The sequence below is a fragment of the Hippichthys cyanospilos genome, chromosome 9, assembly GCF_059441005.1.
Source record: "Hippichthys cyanospilos isolate Australia breed blue-spotted pipefish chromosome 9, RoL_Hcya_1.0, whole genome shotgun sequence".
Taxonomy (NCBI): domain Eukaryota; kingdom Metazoa; phylum Chordata; class Actinopteri; order Syngnathiformes; family Syngnathidae; genus Hippichthys; species Hippichthys cyanospilos.
The window spans coordinates 14,421,839-14,447,104 of NC_142377.1; the positions used below are offsets into that span (position 1 = coordinate 14,421,839).

The 25,266-nt window shown below is 40.4% G+C and overlaps 2 protein-coding genes and 1 long non-coding RNA gene across 4 annotated transcripts; 1 reads left to right on the forward strand and 2 right to left on the reverse strand.

Moving 5' to 3' along the window:
• LOC148419035 (matrix remodeling-associated protein 8-like) lies at positions 1 to 10,111 on the forward strand. 2 transcript variants are annotated; one of them, XM_088422725.1, is made up of 13 exons: positions 1 to 127; positions 225 to 323; positions 803 to 829; positions 1,178 to 1,486; positions 1,847 to 1,948; positions 2,030 to 2,163; positions 2,398 to 2,577; positions 2,650 to 2,782; positions 7,398 to 7,556; positions 8,060 to 8,084; positions 8,931 to 9,031; positions 9,108 to 9,176; positions 9,252 to 10,111. In XM_088422725.1, the coding sequence occupies exons 2-13, from the start codon at positions 272 to 274 to the stop codon at positions 9,272 to 9,274; spliced, it is 1,314 nt and encodes a 437-aa protein (XP_088278851.1). In that variant the 5' UTR covers positions 1 to 127; positions 225 to 271; the 3' UTR covers positions 9,275 to 10,111. The 2 variants fall into 2 exon arrangements, with proteins under 2 accessions (XP_088278851.1, XP_088278852.1); XM_088422726.1 differs by having other exon boundaries at positions 64 to 127; positions 262 to 323.
• On the reverse strand, positions 1,907 to 7,564 carry LOC148419036 (uncharacterized). Its single transcript, XR_015866538.1, has 3 exons — positions 7,419 to 7,564; positions 2,391 to 2,571; positions 1,907 to 2,259 (listed from the first exon to the last, which is right to left on the reverse strand). It is a non-coding gene; the product is annotated as an uncharacterized LOC148419036 (long non-coding RNA).
• On the reverse strand, positions 10,109 to 24,642 carry per3 (period circadian clock 3). The gene is made up of 22 exons (XM_088422724.1): positions 24,493 to 24,642; positions 20,495 to 20,857; positions 20,210 to 20,370; positions 19,909 to 20,027; positions 19,415 to 19,613; positions 18,215 to 18,266; positions 17,937 to 18,085; positions 17,717 to 17,795; positions 17,522 to 17,628; positions 17,253 to 17,409; positions 16,464 to 16,572; positions 16,219 to 16,347; positions 16,037 to 16,145; positions 15,844 to 15,955; positions 15,622 to 15,761; positions 15,374 to 15,538; positions 14,040 to 14,291; positions 13,119 to 13,975; positions 12,855 to 13,047; positions 12,125 to 12,311; positions 11,432 to 11,582; positions 10,109 to 11,343 (listed from the first exon to the last, which is right to left on the reverse strand). The coding sequence occupies exons 2-22, from the start codon at positions 20,734 to 20,736 to the stop codon at positions 11,236 to 11,238; spliced, it is 3,777 nt and encodes a 1,258-aa protein (XP_088278850.1). The 5' UTR covers positions 20,737 to 20,857; positions 24,493 to 24,642; the 3' UTR covers positions 10,109 to 11,235.
• Positions 24,643 to 25,266: the final 624 nt, after the last annotated feature.

Below are 25,266 nucleotides of genomic sequence, written 5' to 3' on the forward strand. Positions count from 1 at the left end.
CAATAAAACAAGCAGGAATTTTTCTGGGATGTCTCGGGTAAAGTTCTGAGAGGAGGGGTCTGCTTGTGTCAGGTTTCATTTTCCCAGATGGGACGGTTCACTTTGGTTCTGTGCAGGAGTCTCAACTGTAAGTGGAACTCTTCAAACACACGCACACAAAAGTCAAGTCCCATGAATGGATAAACAAGACTATTTTTTTGTTTGCGTGTTTTTTCCTCTTTAAGAACAATATTCAATCTGCAAAACGGTCTTGTTACTTAGTAGAAGCAACATGAAGAGCCACCGGGAGGAAATCTTCTTTCAGGCTCTGCTCTTAATACACAGTAAGTTTGGCTGCTACTGTTTTCATTTCATTAGTTGCACAATTACTGTGAATGCTAATAAATTCCCATTATCTACTCTCATCATCTCTTGTTAGGCGTCTAAAGGGCATAGAATGGTTTATTAATGATGTTTTAGATATTTTAAGGCAAGGTCTTACTGTATGACATTATATATCATTACATATTGACATATCACAATTTATACTGTAACTAACAATTTGACTGAACAAGAAAGGTAATTGTTGGTTCAATATGTGGAACGCAGCAGTAAGATTGATGAATTACATCAATATAGCATAGGTTTTACAGTGTTAAAACTGCTGACTAGTTCAATGTACAGTGTATAGCCTCTTGTCCAAACTTTCTTTAAATAACTACAAAGAATGAGTATTTTGTTGCCTAACTGAATAAGATCACTTTGCCATGTTGCAAATAATAATTATGGCTTTTTATGTGATTAAACTGTGGTTGTTTTTCAGTGTCCGTGGGCTACTTCTTCACTGCAGGTGTGTTACAGCCGTTTGTGCACTTCTTGCATATGTGTGTGGTTTTCATCAGTGGTTTTTCAAAGTGTGTGATGTGGATGCCAGAGGACTTCAGGCAAGACAGAGCAGCTTGAGAATAATAACAAAAGAATTTTGTTGTTCTTTTATCCTGCTGACAAAAAAAACTTAAAAGGAGTCTTTCTCATTTCAGCAGCTAATTGTCTGAAATTTAGGGTATTTAGACTGGACCCTCTGACATGAAATTTCACAAAGACCTCAGGGAAGACACATGCTGTCCCACGCTTTGAAAGTCTCCAAAATGCTTTCCTAACTTTATATGTTCTTGTGTGCGCTTTCTGTGCCCCTCAGTGTGGGCCCAATCAGACAGCAGCAGTAGCAGTGTTGTGGCCGCTGTCTACAATGTGAGCGCCCCGGCTGGCTCCAGCGTGACGTTACAATGCGTCAGTGGCCGCATGGTGTGGACGAGGGACAACCTTAGGGACAGACAGAGGGTGGTCCACTGGGATGTGTTCCGGGTCGATGTGGACAATAGCATGGAGAGAGTGCTGGACATGTACTCTGCAGGAGAGCAAAGGATTTACAATTCCTACAACCTGAAAAGAGTCGGCCTCAGCCAGAAAGCCTTCAAGGATGGGAACTTCTCACTGGTCATCAAAGGTGATACTCTTTGGCCATGTATGCATGGTCCCTCTGAAAAGTGACGCAGTGTGGTAGTTTTGGAAGTTTTGGTAGTTAATTTGAAATGTAGTTTTTTGATTAGTTTTCTATTTTTGGATATAGTTCATTGAATCAATCTACCTACAACTAGCTAGCCACAGTACAATCTAATAAGCTACCTGATAGTAGTTACCTAACAATATAGATGGCACTGGGTAAACAGTCATACTCAGTAATTTTCAAAATGATTTTTGCCCAGAATTAAAGTGTGCTTAATGCCGTGGCCTATCAGACAACTAAGGTTACATATTAAAGATTCTAGAGTAACTTGAAGTCATTCAAAATCATCTCTTTTGTTAGATGTGACGATGAACGACAAAGGTCTGTACTCTTGCAACCTCCACCATCTTTACTGCCATTTGTACGAGACGGTCCGAGTGCAACTGAACGTGACCAAATCACGTACGTCGCCACTTCCAAGCTTGATGTATCATACATTGACACAGTACAGCTGGCCGGTGACCTTTCTGTGCATTCCCCCAGGTCGTAAAGAACAGCGCTACTGGGATGGCCACAAAGCGGTGTATGTGGTGCTGCTGGGAAGCACCGTGGTGCTGCCTTGTGTCAACAGGAGAAACGTGTGGACGGACTGGAGCAATGAAGAGTCGGATCAGCAGGTGGGTCTGACATCATCTTCCATTCCAGGGGTGAGTTACAATCAGAATCAGATCCACTGAGCGTTTACGAGGGGAGTAAGAAATATTCCAGGACTTCTGTCACAAAAGATATATTTCAAGTTGTCTTTTTTTTTTTCTTAAATACATCTACAAATGGTTCAAAAGTTCACCTACCCCGTTTTACGTCCAGTGTGCCCTACAAGAGAAGAATGACTTAAAATACGCACCCTTTAGGTAGTCCACTGGGATCGTCAGTCCCCAGGAATCCACCACGATCGCGCGGACCGCTTGGTAGACCTGTATGCCTCAGGCGAGCAGCGTAGCTATGGACCCTTGTTCCTCCGGAGGAAGATGAACATCAGCAACCAGGCCTTTTCAGAGGGAGACTTTTCACTCATCATATCTGACCTGCAGGTATGAGGATGAGTGGCAACAGAAAATTGATGGATGGATGGATTTTTATACATGTTTGTGCTGACTGTTTAGGTCACTGACCAGGGGATGTATTCATGCCACCTTCATCATCATTACTGTGGTTTGCACGAGAGGAGACAATTTCTGGTCACAGTGGACCCACCAGCGATTGACCCAGCCAAAGCATTGCCCAGTGCAGATAAAGGTAAACTATTAGCTTGATAGCTAGCAAGCCAGCTAGATGGATGGATAGCAGGATTACACACACACAAAAATGATTTTAAAACTTTAGATGATTACGCATGATTCTGGGTCAAATCGACCCAAGTTACGATTGTTTACAATTCCAGAGCAACGAATGTAACACACAAGTATACATCATATATTGGCTTTGTTACTTTGTGAGTGTTTTCATTTAAAACACTGAGTTTTTGACACTTTTGGTTGAATGCACACATCTCCTGGGCGACGTAATACGCACCAGGTCATTTCAACCATTATTGCTGTGACTTGCAAACAAACATTACAGAAGGGTTAAAAATAGCAAAGCCCACAGTGCATTAGCTGAATTTCTTTTGTATGCCCTTCCTGATTGGCTGGGAGACATCACATGGCTCTGTGTTCAAAGTTGAACTATCACTTAAGTTATGAAAAACAAAGAGAAACAAGCCTTTACCCTCCAACTGACCCTGAAAAATGATTATACACCAATGTGTACTCACTCCCCCTCACTCGCTTTCACTTTCACACACACACACACACACACACGCATACACACACGCACACACATAAAGGTCTTTTTCTATCATAATGAGGACATCCCACTGACATAATGCATTTCCTAGCCTCTAACCCTAATGTTAAACATTACAAAAGCTTGCCTAACCCCAACCCTTACCAAAACATCCACTCAAATCAATTTCAAACCTGTACTTCAAAAGCAAGAATTGACCCTCAAAAACACATCTGAACTTGTGGGGCCCACCAGAATGGTCCTCACAAGTGCAAGAGATCCCTAAAAGACAGTAAAAGGTGGAATTTGGTCCCCACTATGCAGCATAAACGAAGAGCACATACATACACACAGTCAGTGTGAGTGATTTAACAGACTTGAACTAAGACTATCACGAGTGCGATTAAGAACAAAACGAAAACAAAACCTAACATCTGTTCTTTGCCTCATTTTCATTCTCAGCATCAAACTGCTGAGTTCACGTTTCATCCCCTGAATGTGAGAAAGCCCCTTTTTCTGTTTATTTCATTTGTTTTCTTTGCTCTCTCAGCGTGTCTGACGCCAACCCCCCCGCCCCCCAAACCGCAAACGCACCACCCAGTCGCCATGTAAGGCATCGCTCACCCTTCACTAAAAAGTCTTTCACATTGCGGACTTTTAATTGCCTTTCCCCATCCAGGGTATGTTTGTGTATGTATTTGGTTGTGTGTGTATTACAGGAAGTGGTGTTGTCTTGGGTGCATGAACAGCATTCTTCTTTTTATGAGCAGGTTTTTGAGTTCATATTTCTCAGTGTAGCAAAGAAGAATAGTGAATGCTGAATGTGAAGGCTATAAGTCCCAGATGATAATGGTCGATGTATAAATGTGGCAAAATCATTTAGAAGGTTTTGGAGAAATTCCTGTGGTCGAGTGTGTGTGTGAGTGCGTGTGTGTGCATGCGTCTGTGCCAATATGATCTAATTCCTGCGGAATTTTATCCACAGGAGTTGAAATCCATCTCTGCCCTCACAATTAATCCTCGTTTTGTTCAGAGCTAAGAAGACACTCCAACCTTCCTTTAAAAAAAAAAAGCCACGTGATTTAATTGTTATGGAAAAGTTTAACTTGGAGGATTTTAAGAAGTTTCACACAAAAGTAAATAAATCGTTCCAGGGTTAACCTTGAATCTTTACAGGCAAGTAAGTTGTTAAACTTCTTAACTGTCAGACAAGTGTAACAATATTGTAACCAATTAATAAGAAGATAAACAATCAAATGTCGGGGAGGGAATCTTTAACTGTTTCATGATTCGATTCTGATTTGCCTTTTTCCACTAACACATCATGTTGATCACAGTTGTTTATTCTTTTTTTTTTTTAATAATTGACAAACCAACCACTAGAATGGATGACGGGAAACTTACTTGACTAGGTATATTACGTCGAAGTGACTTGATGTACCATTTACTGTAATTAAGTAAAATATAAATGGAAGTTCACCCCCATTATTTATCTTGATTTAACATCAGCTTGTATTGATTAATACGAAGCACACCTTTTTAGACATTTGTAGTTATTTAGGTTTCAACAACTTTTTTAAGTTTCAGTTTAAAATGTCCGACTGCACTTGAAAGCACCACATGCGCAGTTAGCAACTAGCGTTGGAGACTTGTCATATCATGCAACGACGTTATAATTGATTAATTAATTAGCATTCTTAATCAGCAATTGAGAATACTTTTTTTTTTTTTAATGGCAGTTAGTTGATGTTGGTAGAGACTAGATGTGATTGCAAAAATCACAAGGAGTAAAGCTGGCTAAATCTATTTTTTTGGCACACCTCTATTAAAATGTGTATACAGTGGACATAACAAGTCTACACACCCTTAAATGCCGTCTTTTGACACTTAACAAAATAAGAAATCAAAGAGAAAATGTGGGGTATTTACCTCAAATGTTATCACCATTAATGTGACCAATCATGTTAAAAGCTCAATTGATATATTTTAGTTTTGAGATCATAAATAAATCAGAAAATAAATAAATAACAATGTGAATGTTCAAGTGTAAACACCCTCATTGAAGTTCTGGCTTGTTATCATTGGGCTATAACTATAACACAATTTCACACGTGTTTTGAGTTGTTTTGACCGTCCAATTAAAAACAAGGTTGAAATTGTTTGGTGTAAACAAAACACTGCATGGTGTTTTCTGTGTCACGGTTTGGAACTGTTTTTCTTCAGGCATTCGAAAAAGCGTTCACTGAATCTTGGTTCAAATTCCGGATTTTACATTGAGAAGGTTCAGTTTTATCATTATAGAGTTCTTCTTTCAGTATGTTGGACCTAAATGCACAGATTGATATACAAGCTGATCATCTTGTGTCTTTTTCTGACTGTCTGCGGCCATGTTGATTTTGGCTCCCATTGACTGACTTGGAAGGCCTATTGGACTTTTTTCCTCCCTGAGAATCCCACATACTCAGGTTTATTTTCCGGTCCTCTTTAGTCAGGAAAGTATTTTTGGTTGGAAAACGGAGGGAAAAAAAGGTGGAGTGTGTTTCATGTGTCTAGCAGCTGGTGAAAAACACAGGGGAGGGAAGGAGTTGAATTAAGGAGAGATTTAGATGTAGGTCAGCTCTCCTTTTCCCTCATCATCCCCTCAAAGGAAGAAGATCCACTAACAAAAACACTCATATACAGTATACAGTGTATTGCTACAATGGGGGATATGAGAAAATAAACAAAAGGATCATATTTGGAATGCTCTCATTTGACAAACAGTTCAGTATGTCTGCGCGGCCTTCCTTCACTGGCACTCATCATATTTTATGGTTTTACTGCAGACAACGAGTCATATGGCGTGACTGTTTGCTTTTGGCCACATATGCTGAGTGTTAACTTCTTAACCTCATGCCAGCCGACTTTTTAGTCCAAATGGAAGTGAGCTCAACATTTAGTACGGTTCAGAGACAAAGAAGACTTACTAATGCGTGTTTGAACTAAAATAGACTTTGATTTGAGTAAATTAAAAATATTTGGTAACCTTGGAGCAGGGGTGGAGAACCTACAGCCCATATAAATTGCAACAATATTTGATTCAGCCCAGAGCTCCATGAAAAAAAAAAAAAAAAAAAAAAAAATCGAAGGATGCAAGGGCCACTTTCATTATGTTTTTTTGGACCTGACATCAAGCACACTAACATAATTTAAACAGGTAATTGCAGATTGTTAATGTATTACAATATTCAATAAGTCTTCCATAAGGATTTTACAAGGTTTTGCTTTGGTCAGAGACCATTGTTTGAAACAGATCTCTAAATTTAGAACCATTTCGATGGCCGCTTAAAGATGGATGCTGGGCCACAAATGGCTCCCATGCTGTAATTTGGACACCGCTGGATTACCATATTTGATCACTGCATCTTGTTTTTATGAATTTAGTGTGGATTTAAAACCTCACCTGCATATATAAAGGGTGTTCAACAAGTAGCTTCTAAAAAAGTTGAAAAATGTGAATTAAAAAAACAGTCAGTATAGTCCTTACTTATTTAGCCATTTTCCAAAGGAAGTAGTGATGATTTTGCCTACAATTTTAAAACCTCATTAGTTTTTTTTGCACACTAATTACTTTAAAAATGCATAGGCATTTACTGTCGCCTGTGAATGACGTCACATGTACTCTGGGACCCAACCAACCAATCAAAGGTCAATTTGTGAACGTCACATGACCAAACCCAGAAACCAGGCCAACTGCAAAAAAATAAGAATCCCTTTAATAGTTTGGAACAACTCCAAACTCTATAAAGCGTTATTCAATTGTGACTTTAAAAGCTAATGCTTAAAACTAAATTCTCCAACAATTAAAAAAAAAAGTGTTTTCCATGTGTATGTCTGTGTTTAATGTCCGTATATTGATTAGCAAATTACTTCCTGTTTCATGAAGAATGGAAATAGATGGAGCCAGCGAGACACTTATTTGTGCATCAAGAAAGGAGAGAAAATAATAATAATAAATTCCTTTAGGGCATTTTTATTCATTTTACCTGTTCTAAACTTTATATTTGGCACACTGCTTGATAAGAGGTTTCCTTCGCTCACCCTTCAGATGCTAACAACGTGGACTCACCACGGGTCATCAACGTCGTCCTTCCCGACCACAGACAAAACTTTCTCCTGCCTCTGGGCTTCGTCCTCACTGCCTTCCTGCTTCTGGCGTTTGTCGTCCTCATCATCATCCTCATCACACGCAGACGTAGAACGACAGGTGTGAATCAAGCTGTCGACAGTTACCGTTTCAGCCAAGCAAAATACGTTTGTTTTTATAAAAATGAAGTGTTTTGTAATAAAAACAAAGACTAATTATACAATCTTTCACTAGGCCTGGGAAATAAATCGATTTAATTGGATTAATTTGTCATTTTAAATATCTACGATTTGAAACATAGGAGCTAAAAAAAGAGGCGCTAACTATTTGATTGAGTCACTAACAGTGCTTGACAACTTATTTAACTATTTCTAGAAGTAATAATTTAATAGTTTGTCTATGATTAACTCTTAGTACCAGCCAATTTTAGACAACTCATTTAACCTAACACTTGAAAATGTTTTAAAAATACACAGTTAAGTAATAAATAAGTACCGTACCTGGGATTGAATGGTTGAATTATTAAAAAACATAAAACGACATATTTGGGCATATAAATTGCTGTTGATTCCAGATTTATACACAACATTATGTTTCTCACTGTGATTTTCTTTTGATTTCAGAGCTATATTCAGTGGAATCCATGAGGTGAGTATGCACTGGTAAAAAAAAGTCACATATTGTATGAAGAATAAAAAAAAAATAAAAAAATATAACCATGATTAAAAACATAATTATAATTGAGTGAAATATTTATCTATTCAATAACGCTCTACACGTCATCATCACTGCACTCCAATACCGCCTTCGATAGTAAATAAGCAAAATTGTTCAATTTGCTTAATCCAGCCCTTCGCAAATATTGGGACACCCCCCAGGGAGGGCGCGATGCGATGCCAGGGGGGACGGGTTTTGCTTTTGCCATGTGACATGTACTTGCACACCCACAGCACCAGGTGGTGCGGTGGCGCTCTCATTGCCAAATTCTGACTGTTGCCAACATCTTTTTTCTAAATCATATTCATGATGAATATTAGAAAAACATCCCCTCAAACCTTTTTCTTCAGGTTGAAATGTTTAAGATATTGGTGCTCATGTGTTATGTCCCAGATCACTTTATATTTATTATTATTTATTGATGTAATCTTTTTTGGTCAAAAATGTTTCTTGTTTAAACTAGGAATGACCTTTTTTGCTTCAGGCACTTTAATGCACTTTTTTTTTCTTTCAGTTTCAGAATAACCTGCATGAACCCTGTAAAAGCGTGGTTATCATTTGCTGAAAGTTGATTTATATATATTTTTTTCTTTTGTTAATGTTAAAAACAGAAAAAAATTAGGTATGTTTATACAATTTTTATCGATAAAGGTCTCATTTACAGTCTTTACTGAGAATCACTGTCTTTATCCAAGTGATGACTTGATTTACTAATTCGGGGCATGCTTGTGATTTGAAGGTTACGACTTGAGTTTAATTTGTGTGACTTCCTCCCAGATCTGCATGCAGGTCCAACAGAAGTCACAGCAGCTCCGACGAGTTTGAGATGTACGTTACCGAGGCAACGTTGCCCATCAGGGAACCGGACGACAGACTTGGTGAGTAAAAAACAACCCAGCATCAGCTTGTATTTGAGAAAATGAACATTTACATTTCCTATGGTGTGATTTGAAGACTTTAAGAACAACTTGCTGAAGGAGGTCAACATGAACACACCAAGCAAAGTCATTGATCTGGACAAAGGTAAAAAAAAACAAAAAAAAAGTGGGAACATACGTGGCATAACGAGTGAAACTGGGTATGTTTAAACTTTTGCAGAGATGCAGAAGTGTCGCAAGTGAGAAAAGTGACAATTGGGTCACTGGCTGGTCCAGAGGCTGCCTGCTACTCACACCCACACTGCTGAGAGTTCTGGCAAGGAGAGATTCCACAGAGATGTGTGTGTCATCCGAACAACGCAAAAAACCCAAAGCCTCATGTTTTTCTAAAGGCACAAACACAGTGAATGTTTTGTTCATCATGTCGCATAAATCTACGCTACTACAAGGTACCACAGTGCCACCTTGATGTTATTCAATGGAGGTGCGTTACTGTATTCTAAGTGACGCCTGACTCGGTTGTAAATTAGTGAATGAAAATTCTGTTACAGCTTTGATGTATCTGTCAAATTTTCGTTGCTGTTGTTTCACTATATCTGCACTTAGGTAACGTTGAAGGGCTCCTTATAGTGGTGACCGCTCTTCCGAATTATTGCACAGTATGTTGCAACTAGATGCGGCAATTTCTGGAGGATTGCGTGTGAATGCTGAAAGCGAATGAAAAATTGAGGAAACATATGCAATGATGTGGACTGCTTTGGAATCATATCGTTTAAATAATTTTTGGATTCTGTAACATCATGGAGATAAACTAAATTAAATGGAATTGTCTTTTTCTTGCAGTTATTTGCAAATTTGGGGGGAAATTATTATTGTAGGGATGACCTGAACAATTTAATTTTGGAACGGTTTGAATCGGTCAATTTTGTCTTGTATACATTTTGAAAAAAAACGTATGAGAGAGGGATAATATGATCATTTTGAAGTTGGAAGGACTGGAATTGGTATTTTGTTGACATGTATTAAATATTTCTGAAGTAGATGTCTTTTTCATTGAGTAAAAAAATACTAAAAATCTCAGACATCATAGTTTATTTATTCATTCCTTTGTGTCACAAACAGTCCCTGAATTCAAGACAAAATGGCTTTTATACAACTGTGAATTTTTGTGTACATCTTTCCTACAAAAAAAACATGACATATGAATAATCTCATTCTCAAATTGTTAAGAAAACCAGGTCGGTTTTGCACGGCTGGGCCACTGTATGGTAGGAAGCAGCAGTCACGCGCTCACTTACAGCGGCACATAACCAGCTACAACATTCGGAGTCGAGTGGAAACACGCGCACACGCACACACACACACACACAAAAAAAAAGGAACACGTCAGTACTCCCAGGATCACATGTACACAGTACAGTGACTTTAGGACAGGGCAGGATTTGGGGGGGGTGTCTGTAAATTCTCTTTGAAGTGATCATCGTAGTGTTTGTGCATTTGTTTAGGAGTCTGCGTAACTAACGGGTAGCTCAACGACAATCAACCGACGGAATATACAGGGATGACACTGCAGCAGCAATTCATCCAAAAAGATTACAAATTTTCAGAAAGCAGCACATGTCTTTGTATCCAGACAACCATCTCAAACAATATACCGTGTTTCCACCATGGGGTGACATTATGTCACAGAAAGAGTTCATGTACTGTACAACAGTGTACACCGAGTACATTAAGCGATCGCTTTGTGTTGGGGTGCACAAACTTGGCCAGCGATGTCTTTGTTGTGCGCACAGTGCTCATGTTCAGGGGCTGTTCACAATGAAACCCACTTCCTGAAATAGTCTTTCAACCTGTGCTCCATTGTCACTGAAGGGCTTCCGTTGTGTCCCGATACTTGGACTGGGCCAGTATGGTCTTTGTCCCATGTGTTCACATCTGACCCAGACCTGATGTGGGAACACATGGTTCATGTTCAGGGCTCAGGGCGGCCATCTCGAAATGGGCATCAAGAAGTCGGAGGATATACTTTAAATACAACATAGAGTGGTATACAGTACTAGTCATGGTCCCGTGACAGCAGTCAGTCACTTAAATGGCCATTTCTCTCGCCCACTTTAGAAATCAAGCTCGGAAAGAGGAGAAATCCTCTGGCCCGATCAGACAAGTTGCATGGTGGGAGTGGTGGTAGTCTGGGCTCACAGCTCTCAAGTGTCCGCAATGGAGTCCGGCTCCAGGACGTCCAGAGGGGATGAGCTGTCAGGATCTGGGGGCGGGGGCGAAAGGGCCGCGCCGGCGCCGCAGGTCACGCAACCCTGAGAGATATGGGGGCACGGTCACGTGGATGTCTGGGCGAGCGGTTGATGTGAAAAACTGTAGCCTAGTGTGCGTGCAGGTTCCCACCTGAGTGTCGATCTCTTGTGGGATGGTGTGTTGCTGGATCCAGGGATGGACAAGGGCCAGTTCCTCTCGTTGATCTTGGCTGAACCAAGGCTGGAGGGGCTGAAGCACTCGCAGCTTTTCCCTGTCCTCAGCCAACACTTCATTCTGGTCCCTGCAGGAGATAACACAAGCTAAATATATAGTGGAAAGGTTTCAGATTAGGAGATTTGCTTGTGATCAATAGATAACAGTCACAGTAATATTTTTCAATTGCACCAAAATCATTTTTAATCTTTCGATTCATGCTTTCTGTATGACGAGACCTGTTTTTATGCAATCGGGCTTCTTGTGCTTGAGTTGTTGGGGGTTGGAAAATAAAGGTGAAACATACCCAGAGGTAGACACTGATTGGCTGTCTGCGCTTGGCCATATAACCTCCTCCTACTGAGGGTGCTAGGGTAGGTTCAGGAAGAACATGTGAGAACTGTCTGTCGGATGAATAGTAAATTTAACTTAAAAAAAAAACAAACACCCAAAAGGAACCTTTGATAATGGTAGCGTGACATGCATTCTTTGTAAAGTGATTGCTTACCATGGAAGCAGCTCAAGTTTAGCTTAAAACATAAATGCAAAGCCCCTGTTTGCTCACCTGTTTTTCGAGTTTGGTCACGTGCCATTGGCAAGCAATAGGGAACCGTGAGCATATGCGTGTACCTGGTATGGATCTGGTAGGTCATCATGACATGATCTGATGTGTGCTGGATCATGCTCCACAGCGAGCTCTCCACCTGATTGTCGAAGCTGCGCTGGTGTTCTGCCGGCGCCTCCTGGCTTTTGCGGGCTTTTCGTGATGTGTCCGAGGAATCGTTGCTAGCAAAATATTTGCTGCTGTTGCTGCTGCCTGTAAACAAAGACAAAAAGAAAATTGTTCACTACTAAAATACTACACTACTAAAATAGTTGACTAAGTTAGGTATTAAAAGTACTAAAGTAACGGATTACTTTAGGTAAACGATTATTTTATGTACTAAAGAAATCAATTATGTTAGGTATTTAAGTACTAATAATTGATTACTTTAGGTGGTAAATAGAAAAGTAATGTAATACTTTAGGTATTTAAGTAATTTATTACTTAAATATATAAGTTAAATGATTACCTTGGTATTTAATTACCTAGAGTTATTCTTTACTTTAGCACTTAATTCGTTTAGTAGCAGCTATTCAACACTTGAAAAAAAATGTAAATGCTAAATAACTTGTATTCAATGTCTGTATTTTTAAAAAAATGTAAAAAAGAAAAAAAGGATTGAATGATTTAATAGTTTCGAAATTAGGCCAGTTTTGAAGATTAAGAGTAATGGAGGTGTTTGTGTTTGGTTTTGGCATTTCCACTGTACTACTATGAAAGTGTGAAGTAAAAGCTCTTATATTGAGGAATTCTTACCAGTATGTGAGGTAGATGTTCCATTGGAGCCAGATCCAGAACCAGATCCCAGCGAGCCTCCAGACTCTCCTGATCCAGACCCTGAGGCATTGGAGCCCGTCCCTGACCGAGCATCTTCTTGCAGCAGGAGGTCGAGCAGCTCACTTGATGTGGACTGAGCATCGTGGTTCCCAGAATCACTCGGGGTATCACCCTGGGGAGAGGAAAACGTTAGCTACTGTACGAAAGGCAATTCCGTTAACTGTGAACTTGAATTGCAATCACCTCATTGCCAGCCTGCTCATGAAGACTTTCTGCTAGGTTGTGCCCAATGCTGCTCTGTCCTTCACTGGGTTTGGGCAACTCCTCCTGCAGCAAGTTGAGTTGAAGTGGAGAGCTTGAGCGTGAGCTGGAGAACAATGCACGCGGGCCCGCGGTCTCCTCCTCTTCCCCGACAGACGAGCAGGCTCTGGGAGAGCCAAGTAGGGGGCCAGGAGAGGTCTGAGCCTGGGGTACAGGCTGGGCTTGGAACTGGGTGTGCTGGAAGGAGGCGGCAGGGGCGAATGCTGCCATGGTAATGGGTGCCTGGGGCAGCATGGAGACAGTGGAGGGGGGGTACATTGATGGATAACCTGATGTGAACGTTGGGTAGTTGGGCAGGATGACAGCCATGACTGGTGTCATGAAAGGATTGATACTTTGGGCTGGAGCCATCGGCTGCATGCCGTGAAAATTGGGGATGTTCTGCAGATTCTGGACGGGTTCCATTTGTATATTTTGCATGGCTGGCGGGTTCTGGTTTTGCTGCAAGAGGTGGACGTTGTAGTTGATCTGGTTCTGATCAGGGGGCTGCAGCATCATCGAAGGACCTCCAGATGGCGCTTGCTCAGGAGCTGGGACTGGTTGGGTCCCCATCATGGGAAAGAATGGCGCCTGAAGTTGAGATGTTTGAGTGTAGGGCACACCTATCTGTGGCTGGGAAGATTCTGAAGAAGGCCAGGAGGCATCTGGGACACGACGAGGAGGTCCCGGTGGAGAAGTATAGCTGTCTGATGAGCCCACGGGTTTGGGACGCTGAAGTCTGGGCTTTACTCTTCGAGATCGGTTAAGCCCACCAACGTTCATTGGACGTGGATATTCACCTGTTGCAAATTTCATTTTAACATGCGCGACACGCCTCATCCATTCATGTTTGTCAATACAAACCTCTGTGCTGAGAGTGAGCCATGGAGCTGTTGTCCAGCTGGAGATAGAAACTGTAGGGGCTCTGCAGAATGCGATTGCGGAATCGGTCCACATATTCTTGCTCCTCCTTCTGCGTGTGAGCTGAAAGCACCTCCTTGGTGAGACCTACAAACTTTTGTTCCTCTGCTGCAGGGCTTGGTGCAGGACGGACCGGGGCTGGAGCAGCATCAGTGGGCTCGCTGCCCATCGGTACATCCTCTAGGGCCGTAGCCTCTGTTGGGGTAGAATTCCGAAGGTTTTATGATACTATATTCATTTTGGAAGGCAAGACACCTCCAAAAAAATATAAGGGCAATGCCATAATACAGTGGTTCTTAACTCGTTCAATCCAAAAGTCTCAAAACATAAAGATAGATAGGCAAGACAGAATACCTGAGATTGCATTTCTAAGACTCTTGAAAAATCTGTTAAAAATCCGTCTTTGGGATTGACCGAGTTTAATGGGGGTATGATTACGCTGAGAGGTACATAAAGGGACTCCAAGACATGCGTGAGATTTTAAAAAGCTTCCCGCAGGTATCAGAAAATTTAATTTAAATACTTTTAATTGTGGTTATAGGAAAAAGGAAATATGCCAATATGTGGAATAGTGACTCCTCTGCAAAACGTTGCCCTTTTTATTAAGTTTTATGTAGATGTGCACGGTCCATAGTCACATGATCTTCGGGCAGATGAGCCAGAAATAAAACATGATGTTAATCTATCTTTGAGAGTTGGTGAATAAAATACACCTAGAGTTACCACTAGCACATCTGCCTCACAGTTAAAGGGATCAGAGTTCAAATCCATCTGGCTCTGGCCTTCCTGTGCGGAGTTTGCGTGTTCTCCACGAACCCACGTGGGTTGTCTCCGGGCACTCCGGCTTCCTCCCGCACCCCAAAAACATGCATGGCAGGTGAATTGGACATACTAAATTGTCCTTAGGTGACATTGGGTGTGTGAATGGTTGTTCGTCTCCGTGTGCCCTGCGATTGGCTGGCAACCTGTTCAGGGTGTCCCCCGCCGAGTACCCGAAGTCTGCCGGGATACGCACCAGCAAGCCTGCGACCCTTGTGAGGATAAGCGGTTCAAGAAAATGGATGGATGGATACCACTACAAATGTAGTTCCAAAGTTTAATAAACCAGACACGGATAGCACAGCGCTCTGTTTTAAGTCTTGTTTCCCATCCAAAAGTAGTTTGGCGTGAAAGAAATGAAGAACGGCGAGCACCACACCATAGTTTGGGAATAATTACAACATTCTAATTTGCTTTAGCTGCAAAAGTTAGGTCTCCAAATACATATCTATACATACCTGATTCAGGTTGGGGCACATGGACGATGGTGCTGCTGTATGAACACTGACTGGTGACAGAAACTACACTCATTGCCTTAGTGGACATGGTGATGTCTGTTAGAGGAGCTCCAACAACAGCTGCTGTGCTAGGGCCGACCGACACCTCACTTTCTAACATCACCACTGGACAGAAAGAGGAAATAAAAATAAAAAAATAAATACAAGCATATTCAACAAAGAGATTTGAGATATGAATGAGTTTATACCATCTGAAGCAGCTTGAGCTGCGTCATTGGCTCTGGCAGGCTTGTCATCTTCGGAGGTAGAGGATGAGGAAGAAGAAGTGGCTAGCGCATGAGATTCACTTTTTCGTTTCAGTGCTAGCCCATTACAGCTTTCCAGGTATCTGTACGGCACCATCAAAAATGCACAGTTGTTAAAAAGATGGGACAGGAATTCAATAAACCTGATAAAAGGACCACATATACCTAATAATGTTGTCCACACAGTTGATCTGCTGGTATGAGGGAATGTGTGTTTGCTTCCTGCTTTCTTCAGGTTCCCCCACCTCAGGATTGGAGGCTATCGGAACCAGGTGTGCTATGGAATGAGAACGTCATTTCAACTAAAATAAAAAAAAAAAAAAACTTGTTAAAACTGCCGTGTTGTTCTTTGCGCTACCTGGACTGGGTTTACTAAGAAGAGTGATTTTGTGACTGGAATCAAAATAAGCCTGCTGTCCCCAATTCCGGACTCTGTTAACATCTGCACAGATTTGCTGAAGCGTCATCTGCGAAGACACAACGGTAACATGTAATTCAGCGTTGACACGTCATGGTAAATGCGAAGATAATGTGACTTACAGGTTCCCGATGTGAGTCTTCCCACACATTGCCGTTGCTGTCACTCGAAGAAGCTACGCTAATGTAATGCTCGTGAGAACCGTTACTTCCTAAACTGCCGTAGCCACTGGAACCGTTGTTATGGACAGGCTGTGGGTACAAGGGTTCATTAATGAAGGTGTGAAAAAAAATTCTTAAAAAAGTTATGAGCAGCCAATTTACGAACGCAAATAAATGGCCATCGTGTGTAGTCATTTAATAATCACCTGCAAGAAGAGCTTATAGATCTTGGCTTGCAAATCTTTAATTTCTTCATGAGTGGCAGTTAAATCCACTTTACTCGGAGCAGCAAACACATCCTCATTCAGTGGAGTCCTATACAAAAGGCAGACCAGCAAAACAATTAGATAAGACTTTTCACACTGAACTCTCCACATGAGAACATTGAACATTTCAAGGGCTGAAACAAGTAATCTTGGCTCAAAGAAATTATTGGGCATTTGGTCTGTGCGTATTAGTGTATACAAGAAAAAACTAATCATAGTAACAAATAGAGATGCTTTTCATGACAGCGAAACATGCCTAAAATGTGGTGAGAAGGCCAACTCAAAAAAAAAAAGTTTACCAAAATACTGGATGTGGACATGAAGGCGTAAAATATTTAAGCTTTGATAAAAAAAAAAAAAAATCAATTGCCGTTACATCAACTGATTATTTAAGTAAAAGTGAAAATTTTCTTTTATAAATGTATGCTTTAATTTTGGCAATGTTCCCGGCAGCGTTTCGTGACTTAACAGCTTGACTGGGTGTTCCAGTGCAACTGTTGCTCCTACCACCTGATACAAATAATATAACGTTGTTCAGAAATCGCATTCTATTGACAACTCAGGAAGAGGCACGAGCAAACGACTTCCTTCAAGTGGAAATTAGTTAAGTGATCTGTGTTTATAGCTGTTTTCACCAATTTTAATTTTCTGCAGAAAATCAATGAACCAAAAATATTCCACAGACAGCTGCAGCCCTACTTGCATGGTTGTAAATTTCTTACTCCTTACGTTCTGACTTTGTGGCGTCCTATGATGAAGGCCACTTTGCGGCTCCAAGGGTTGATGAAGCTGGACCAGCTGGTGTCCAACGTGATGTAGTCTCCATTTTGACAGCGCAATCGAACCGGTGAGTGTTCAAACGGCGATTGGCCCGCATACTTCAACACTGTGTTAGAGAATTAAAATGAAAAAAGAAAGAAAGAAAACACAAAAAATAGTAGATTCAAGTTGTAGACATCAAGGATTGGTAGGATTAGGTCAAGCAAGTCAAAATTTACCCTTCCGGTGCATGGACAGCATCAGTGCACGGTCGTCCGGATGAATGCTGGTTAACAACGACGTGCCAATCAGATCTTGAGGGAGGTATCCTAGCAATGGGACTGCCCTGTGGGAGATCATCAAATAGGCTGCATTCATTTGGTGTTTTGATGGTCAAGTGAATACTTAACTTGCACATGTGAGTGGGTAATGACCTGTCGTCTACTTCGAGGAACACACAGCCAGGTGAATGTGTGGTGGTAAAGATGCGCTTGTCCATAGGGATTCGAGGTGCTGGGCGGAGAAATTAATACAGAAATAGTGTGACACTTGTGAAGCACAACACAAAGTTAAAACAGCTACCACGTATATGTAGCACATATGGAATTATTATTAGGAATGAAGCTGAATGTGTGTAGTGCTAATGATCATTACCCTCATATCCCGAAATGATGCGTTCAGCCAATGCCAAGCAGCACAGCTCGTCGTCCACCCCGCCGCTCCCCGTTCCCTGCACTTTCAGCAGGTAAGGTGTGACTCGAAACGGGTTATAGCGCATCTCACCCTCACGATCCTTGCCACCCCTGAAGCACAAATAGGACGTTTATTGTCATGTAAAAGTACATAGCAGTTACACAATTGTGATAGATGTAGCTTTCTGCAAATATTTGTTAGAATTTTGTAAAAATGACATATAGAGACATAATGCTGACCTGATTCTGCAGAAGAAAGACTTGACCTGGGCAGAGTCAAATAGAACCCCCGCTGTGGAGGTAGCAACAAAGAAATGTAATTTACTTTCAGCTTGTCATTCAGTAAGATACTTGTAGTGCAGTACAACCACATTACAATACAATGGAAAGCAAATGTAAGCCAGCAGTACTGAATCTTTCCAAAACAACCGGGAGTTACGAAATCTTGTGAACCTCATAAACCTCACTATTATTCAATGGAACGCACAACAACTGCTTTGAGTTTCTAGTTAACATGTTCCTACAAAATAGCACTTCTGCACAAAGAGCCAAATGGTCAATCAGTTAGGTATAGTACTCAAAGGATATTTCAAATCCTAAAAAAATGTTTAACTATTACAGGTCCTGGACCTGTTTTTTTTAAAATTGGCCATCAAATAGATTTGGTTGTAATGTGTGCGGTCTGTTTTAAAAAATTCAAAACGGCACACCACATGGCGATTCAGTTCTGAACAGATCTACAATTTAGCCTAACATAAAAAAACAACATAATATCTAACATAATAAAATCAAATCTAAAACCAATAGCAACATGACACACTGTTTTTTGGGAAAAAAAGAAAAACTCCATATCAAAAAAAGTAAATAGAGAAAAGAAAATCATAGAGACAGCAGAAAGCAGACTATAATCTACAGAAGTGTATCTTAAATGGAGGGTATGTGAAATTTTAAGTTTTTTTTTTTTAGCAGTCAGTGCATATTTATTTTCTAATTAAAAACAAAATTAATTTGAAAATGAAGAAACTTATTGCTAAATAGTGTTATAGTGACTCCTTTGTAAAATATTGCATGCCTTTATTTTGTTTAGTTTTACACATATGACAACAGTCAAAAAATAAAACAAAACAGGATGTTACACAATCTATCTTCTGGGGCTGCTATTTTATATACTACTACAAATGTAATTCCAAACTTTAAGACATTAATACAATTACTTTAGCCTAGATATACCACTACAAAAGTAGTTCTAAACATTAATAAATCAGACACGGTTGGCACAGTGCTGCGTTTCATGTCTTTTTTTTTTCCCCAGCAAAAATCCTTTGCGCTGGTTAGAGGGTACTTGCCTGCAAAAATATTTTAAATGATGGTGAAAGTACCAGCAATTAAAATGAAAAAAAAACCAACAACAAATAATGATAATAGTTGTCACAAACACACCTGTGTGCGAGTTGGTCCAGGGTGGGAGATGTGGCTGTGCCGTATGAGAGTAGAAGACGTTGACGTCCTGGTGGAAGAGCAACTCCACAAACTTGGCTGACTCAAGGAACTTTCTTTTGCAGCACAGGATGCTTGGAGCCTGCTCGGACGCGTGTAGAACACGGCCGCTCGACAGGGAGAAGACCACTACGAAGGAGTCCTACATAGGGGCACAGAGGCATATGCACGCACACACGCACACAAGCAAGCAAAGTCACACACACACAAAAGCAGTAAACACATATACACTCACACATGCACCCAGGTGTAAGGCAAAATTATGGGACACATGCAAATATGGGCAAATGTGTTTGCACTACAACTATGATGAAATTATCAAATATGGATCAGCCTACAAAAAATTGTCCACTGTGTAATGCCAGTTTCATAACATCCAATTGCAGGTTGTGACGAGAGCGATGACAAATGAGAGGTAAGTTTGGCCAAGTGTGTACCGTGTTCTTGAGGGTGTGTTCTGAGGTGACTCTCTCCAGCTCTTCACGAGTGCAAACAGTGGCATTGCTCTTCTCATCCTGGCCATTTCGCATCAGTAATTTGTAATACTCGCTATTGGCTGTTAAAAACATAAGAGAGTTATCATGACTTCCGCGGGCCACTTCTCTTTGGTTCAGAATCATGGGTTTCAGTCAAGTGTGTGTGTGTTTGCATGTATGTATGTATGCATGCATACATACTTCGAACAGGTGAAAATGGCAAAAAAAAAAAAAAAAAACATCTCCTAGAGCAGCAGGTTACCTTGAACTTGCTTGACACACTTGAGGGCATAATGTAAAGCCTCAACAGTGCTGGCCTTGGTACGGGTGCGTTTGTCAGACGGAAGCCTTTTCTTCATCTCTGCCACTGTGTTCATCATCTCTTTGTGCACTTGACCTTTACTCGCATCTGTATTCACACTGCTGCACAGACACAGGGCAAGTCTGGGTTAAAAGGCAAGTATGAAACGTGTCCGCGAATCTACTAAGATTGCATTATCAGTTAATTCTTCTTTTGATTATTATTATGCGGTCATTGTCATAGTACCTCTTTGTGGAGGCCGAGGTGGATCCTGTGGCGCTTCCTGTGCTGTGATTGTCTGGGGAGGAGAGGTCGTGCGACCCACTAGTCATGTCCTCGTCTTCCTGCCCAACGTCTTGAGCCTGGCTCACCCGTTGCCCTGATGACATCACGTCTTCCCTGCCACTTTCTCTTGTCGATGGCATCACAGGCTCTTCGCCATCTGGGCCGCTGTCGCCAGCGGGCATCTCTTCGCTTTGGTCACACATCAGTGATAATTCCGACAATCACCGAGGTCAGCGGGAGTCTTCATGTGATCAAAAACAGGAAGGGGTTCCATGAGGTCCTTGAGTCCGTGAAGAATGACAGAAAAGTGGTTTGTCTTCAGCACTGCAGATTAGGAGGGTAAAATAATCAATTTTAGGACGTCCCATGGTTTTGATTGATGGTGACCAAGATAGCAATTTTTTATTCTCAAAGATTCAACTTGTCTTGACACAAGGCCGTATTTATTTTCGTATATCGACATTTGATTTCAATCCCTAAGAGACCCTTTTTACAATTACATCAAACAATTTTTTTTTCTTTATCAGTTGCAAACCTTGTGTCATGTTGGTCTGAAACATATCAATGACTTTCAATTACAAGAAAGCTCTGCTGCAATCGGGAGTGTCTTACGAAAAATTGCATGTCATCTCAACAGTAAGTTTCTTATCTACCAATATTTCCGGGAAAAATATGCTTTGAGATCACCCCAATCTTAGTGATTTAAACCGCTATCATGCTAAGCCAAACCACAAAGTGGCTAATAAATGTTTCAGTTCAGAGAGCAAAAAAATGAGAAGGGGTTGGAAGTAGAAAAATGTGAGAAGTTAAAAATTACTAAAATTTACCAATATACTCACATTCAAAGCAAAACTTCAGCATTAATATTTCACACACACTTGTTATAATAACACAACACCAAAATTGTAGCTTGTAAAAACTATATAAAATAAATGCAGGTTTATGTTTTATTTTGAGTCCTTGCCATACCAACCAAGACAGAACTATTTATTTGATTAGGTACACTATCAACTGCCAGACACAAGTCTATTTATTTGATTAGGTATCGTAAACATGATTAAATGTACCATTTATTGTAATTAGTAAGTAAAACATCAAAGTGATTGCACTTCCATCATTCTTCTTAATATACTGTACGGCAGAAGAAAAAAGGAATGGAGCACATGATGTTTATGCTTTCAAGATTCACTTGAGGTTTGTAAGGTGGCCTATTACTACAAAACAAGCCATCTACCATCTTAGTGAATACAAAGAAACAAATGAGCCTTCAAACAGTGAAATTCTCAAAAAGTCAGACTAGTCTAAGGTCATGCAAAATCATTACTAATGTGATGTACACGTGCATGAGACTGATTTAGCTCTAGAAACACCACCATCACAATATGCATCAAGTTCATAAAGACTGTTCATTTTTCAAAGTTGTCAGGAATATATTGGAGCTACAAAAATGCCCAAGGGATGTAAAAACTAAACACACCCCGATTAAAAATGTAAATGTTTTTGAGTTTGGAAGTAAAAATTAACAACTCACATAATGTGGTTACACAAGTTTGCCCACTGTTTAACAACTGGGGAAGAGCCTCTGTTCAGAATTAAGCAATCAGATTCAAACACGTTAAATGAGTCAGAACATGCCTGTCACCATTTTAAGGGCACCCAAATTAACCCCAAATAAAGTTTATATGCTTTTACTGACACTTTCTTGTCACACTTTACGAACTACTGGAAACAAATGTGAGGGTATGTCTAATAAGCAAATATCAATGTTTATGATAAATTGGCAGTGATGCTTCATGGCTATTTTTTCTTCAGATGGACCTAGATCCCTTGTCAAAGCGGAGAAAATAATGAGAAATTTTAAATTTTATAAATTATTTACTTGAATTACCCCCCCCCCCCCCCCCACACACACACACACACACACACAAACCCTCCAAAAAAATGGCCTTTGAACAGGGGTGTGCAGACTTGTTGTATCCATTGCAAGCGCAAACAGAAGCCAGTGAAAATCCAGCACAGTCTCTGCATGATTACATAATCAGAGAGCTCAATTTGGAAGAGTGGAAGACATCTTGATATAATGGAACGCTGCTGTTTGGGGGGAAAAAGAATAAAAAAAAAGAATCATTTTTTTGTGTTGCAGGTATTGTGATGATCTGCCTTGACCTTTCAGGAAAATTATACTTTTCAAGCCATTTTCAGGAGTAAAAAGTCCTTTTTTTAAATTGAGCTCTAAATTATTTTTCATGGACTATTAAAACCTTTAAAAACACATTATGCCACTTGCTTTTGACTCAAAATGAAATCACATTGGCTCATAGCTCAAGTAACAACCATTCATGGCTCAGGTTTCTAAAGTCACGTGAACAAATCCAGAAAACAGGTGAGCCTTGATTGTTTGCTACCTGATTTTTGAGCACGTGATGTGATTTTCAGTTGATGGCAAGCGGAGAGATGTGTTTGATAGGTATTAATAGTATATGAAAAAATATTCATTCAGCTCCGCCATTATTTTAGTGGTGTGTGTTTTGTTTTTTTGTTTTTTTTTTTGGGGGGGGGGTGTAAAGCAGTGGTCTTAACGTGAGTTCGATCGAACCGTAGGGGATCAATGAGTCAGTGTCAGCGGTTCAGCGGCGCCTCCACTGTGTAGGTCAAGACACACTCGACTCATCGTGTCAAATCGTGGTGGCACAACTCAATTGGCCATCACTGGCTGCATATGATCATGTTACATTGTTTAGCCCTTCAGTGCAGTTCATTCTGTGCACCAGTAAAATAACATATACCTATGTCTTGAATTGGAAAAAAAGTCCTATTTTATTTTTCACTAAAGAGGGGTTTGGGAATGCACATATGAAGCTGGTGGGCTGAATCATTACCTCCAAGAACCACTGGTCTAAAAGTTTTGAAAAACAATGGTCTCGGTATCTGTAGCATTGCCGGTTTTGTATATGTCGTATGTAAGTTAAACTACCTGTTACCATGGTGCATCTTCATGATGTCTATTTTTTTAACGCTTGCATCAAATTGACCAGGTATGCACTATGTTGCGCATTAAATTGTCATGATGTTGAATTAACAAAATACTGCCAGTCGTTCAAGCAAGATCTTATTATATACAGTATTCGCTATAAAGTGCACATTTAGTCATGTTCCTTGAGACCTTGAAATGGGTAAAAATGCAAACATGGACTCAAGAGACTCTTACACACGATTAAAGTGTAAGGGAAGAAAAAATGAGTACATCTGATTTTTCAAAGTAACAGTAAACTACACTTGAGGCTGCAAAACAAACTTGACCCCCCTTTAAAAAGTTCAAGGCTACTTCCCCCTCATTAAACCAAGACAAGTAAAAAAAAAAAAAAAAAAAAAACCTCTCCCCTAGCCGCCTTGCCCCCTCCGCTTCAGGACTTAGTTATATTTCAGCTACACTTAGTTTACAACCCAACATACGAGCAAAAACGTTATTTCAGGATACGTTACAAGAGAACAACAAAGCAAACTACATTATAGTAAAACCCATAAATTATGAAAATCGTGAGATAAGGGGAGAAAGTCGGATGAGTTATTTATCCACTCCGGTCAGCATTATTTTAGTGCTACTTACCAATGCACTCAAAGGGCATAATGGAGTTAGATATAGTTCAATTATTAGTAAAACCTCGTTATTGTCCGCTGCGTTATGGCAGTCATGTAACTCAACGTTAGCTACTTATCGGCTTCACGCCGAACACATAATCGACGGCCGCCGAAAGATCGCGCTTTCGGTTAAAATTATGACATTAATTCCCGATCCAAACAGCTGAACAGATAATTTGCTCCGACGAGATACTGAACACTAGACAAATTTACAATTCAATATTTACTTCCACGTCCGACGAGGTTGGCTAGCTAGCGCTGCCTTGTAGCAATAAACCAAAAACATATCATAGCTGAATTTAAAAAATATATTTTTTTACCTTTCACACCACACGTGTACCTCCACTTGAAAGTATTTTTCCGTGAACAGGTCGTCTGGCCGTAAACATACTATTTTTAAATTAGGTCTCAGGCACAAAGCTAAATCGCCTGGTATTCTCGTGCGCTTGACACATTTGTGCAACGTGAGTCCGACTCCGTGTGGCCCCGCCCAGCTCACGATGATTGGACAAATAATTTAACACGCATTCTGTAAATGGCTGATACATCACTAGTAGGCGTGTCTACAACGTGGGTTTGTCAAAAGACTGTGGCACTTCACGTGGACCTCCATGTTACACAACAAGGAAAACGAGTACGACGCAAACCGCGCATGCGTAGAACATCGCAGGCCTTTATCCTTCCCTCATCGCACAAGGAATGAACATCTGAGACAATTCTCATCAGATTGCTTTTGTGTTGGTGTTATTTGCTTTTTCTAACTCTCAAAATAATGGCATTTTATCTACTAACTTCAAAGCCATTAATAAACATATCCCATCCGTCCAGTTTTCTTCACCAAAATGTGAAGCAGCCGTCACAGCCAACTTTTTTTTGTCATTGCTCTATTGTACTGAACTTGTAGAAAGTCTAAGTACAGAAGTAGGAATTTGAAACAGTCAATTAGCAAATGTATGATTTATATTAATGGACACTAAGGATATGACGGCAAATGAACAATTAAAATTCTTACCATACACTTAAACTAAATCTAAGAAGTGTGACATCTCTGGTATGAAAAACAGGGTAGTAGTGAAATAAAGTACAGTCAAATT

What these genes read in the sequence shown, in the direction of transcription:
- LOC148419035 (XM_088422725.1), top strand. Translation starts at nt 272, where the DNA reads ATGAAGAGCCACCGGGAGGAAATCTTCTTTCAGGCTCTGCTCTTAATA. An exon ending in ACTGAACGTGACCAAATCAC is followed by an intron (nt 1,949 to 2,029) that starts GTACGTCGCCAC and finishes GCATTCCCCCAG; the next exon opens with GTCGTAAAGAACAGCGCTAC. An exon ending in ATGAAGAGTCGGATCAGCAG is followed by an intron (nt 2,164 to 2,397) that starts GTGGGTCTGACA and finishes CGCACCCTTTAG; the next exon opens with GTAGTCCACTGGGATCGTCA.
- per3 (XM_088422724.1), bottom strand. Translation starts at nt 20,736, where the DNA reads ATGTGTGACCAAAGCGAAGAGATGCCCGCTGGCGACAGCGGCCCAGAT. An exon ending in CATCATTTCGGGATATGAGG is followed by an intron (nt 17,796 to 17,936) that starts GTAATGATCATT and finishes TTCTCCGCCCAG; the next exon opens with CACCTCGAATCCCTATGGAC. An exon ending in AAGACTCACATCGGGAACCT is followed by an intron (nt 16,146 to 16,218) that starts GTAAGTCACATT and finishes GTGTCTTCGCAG; the next exon opens with ATGACGCTTCAGCAAATCTG.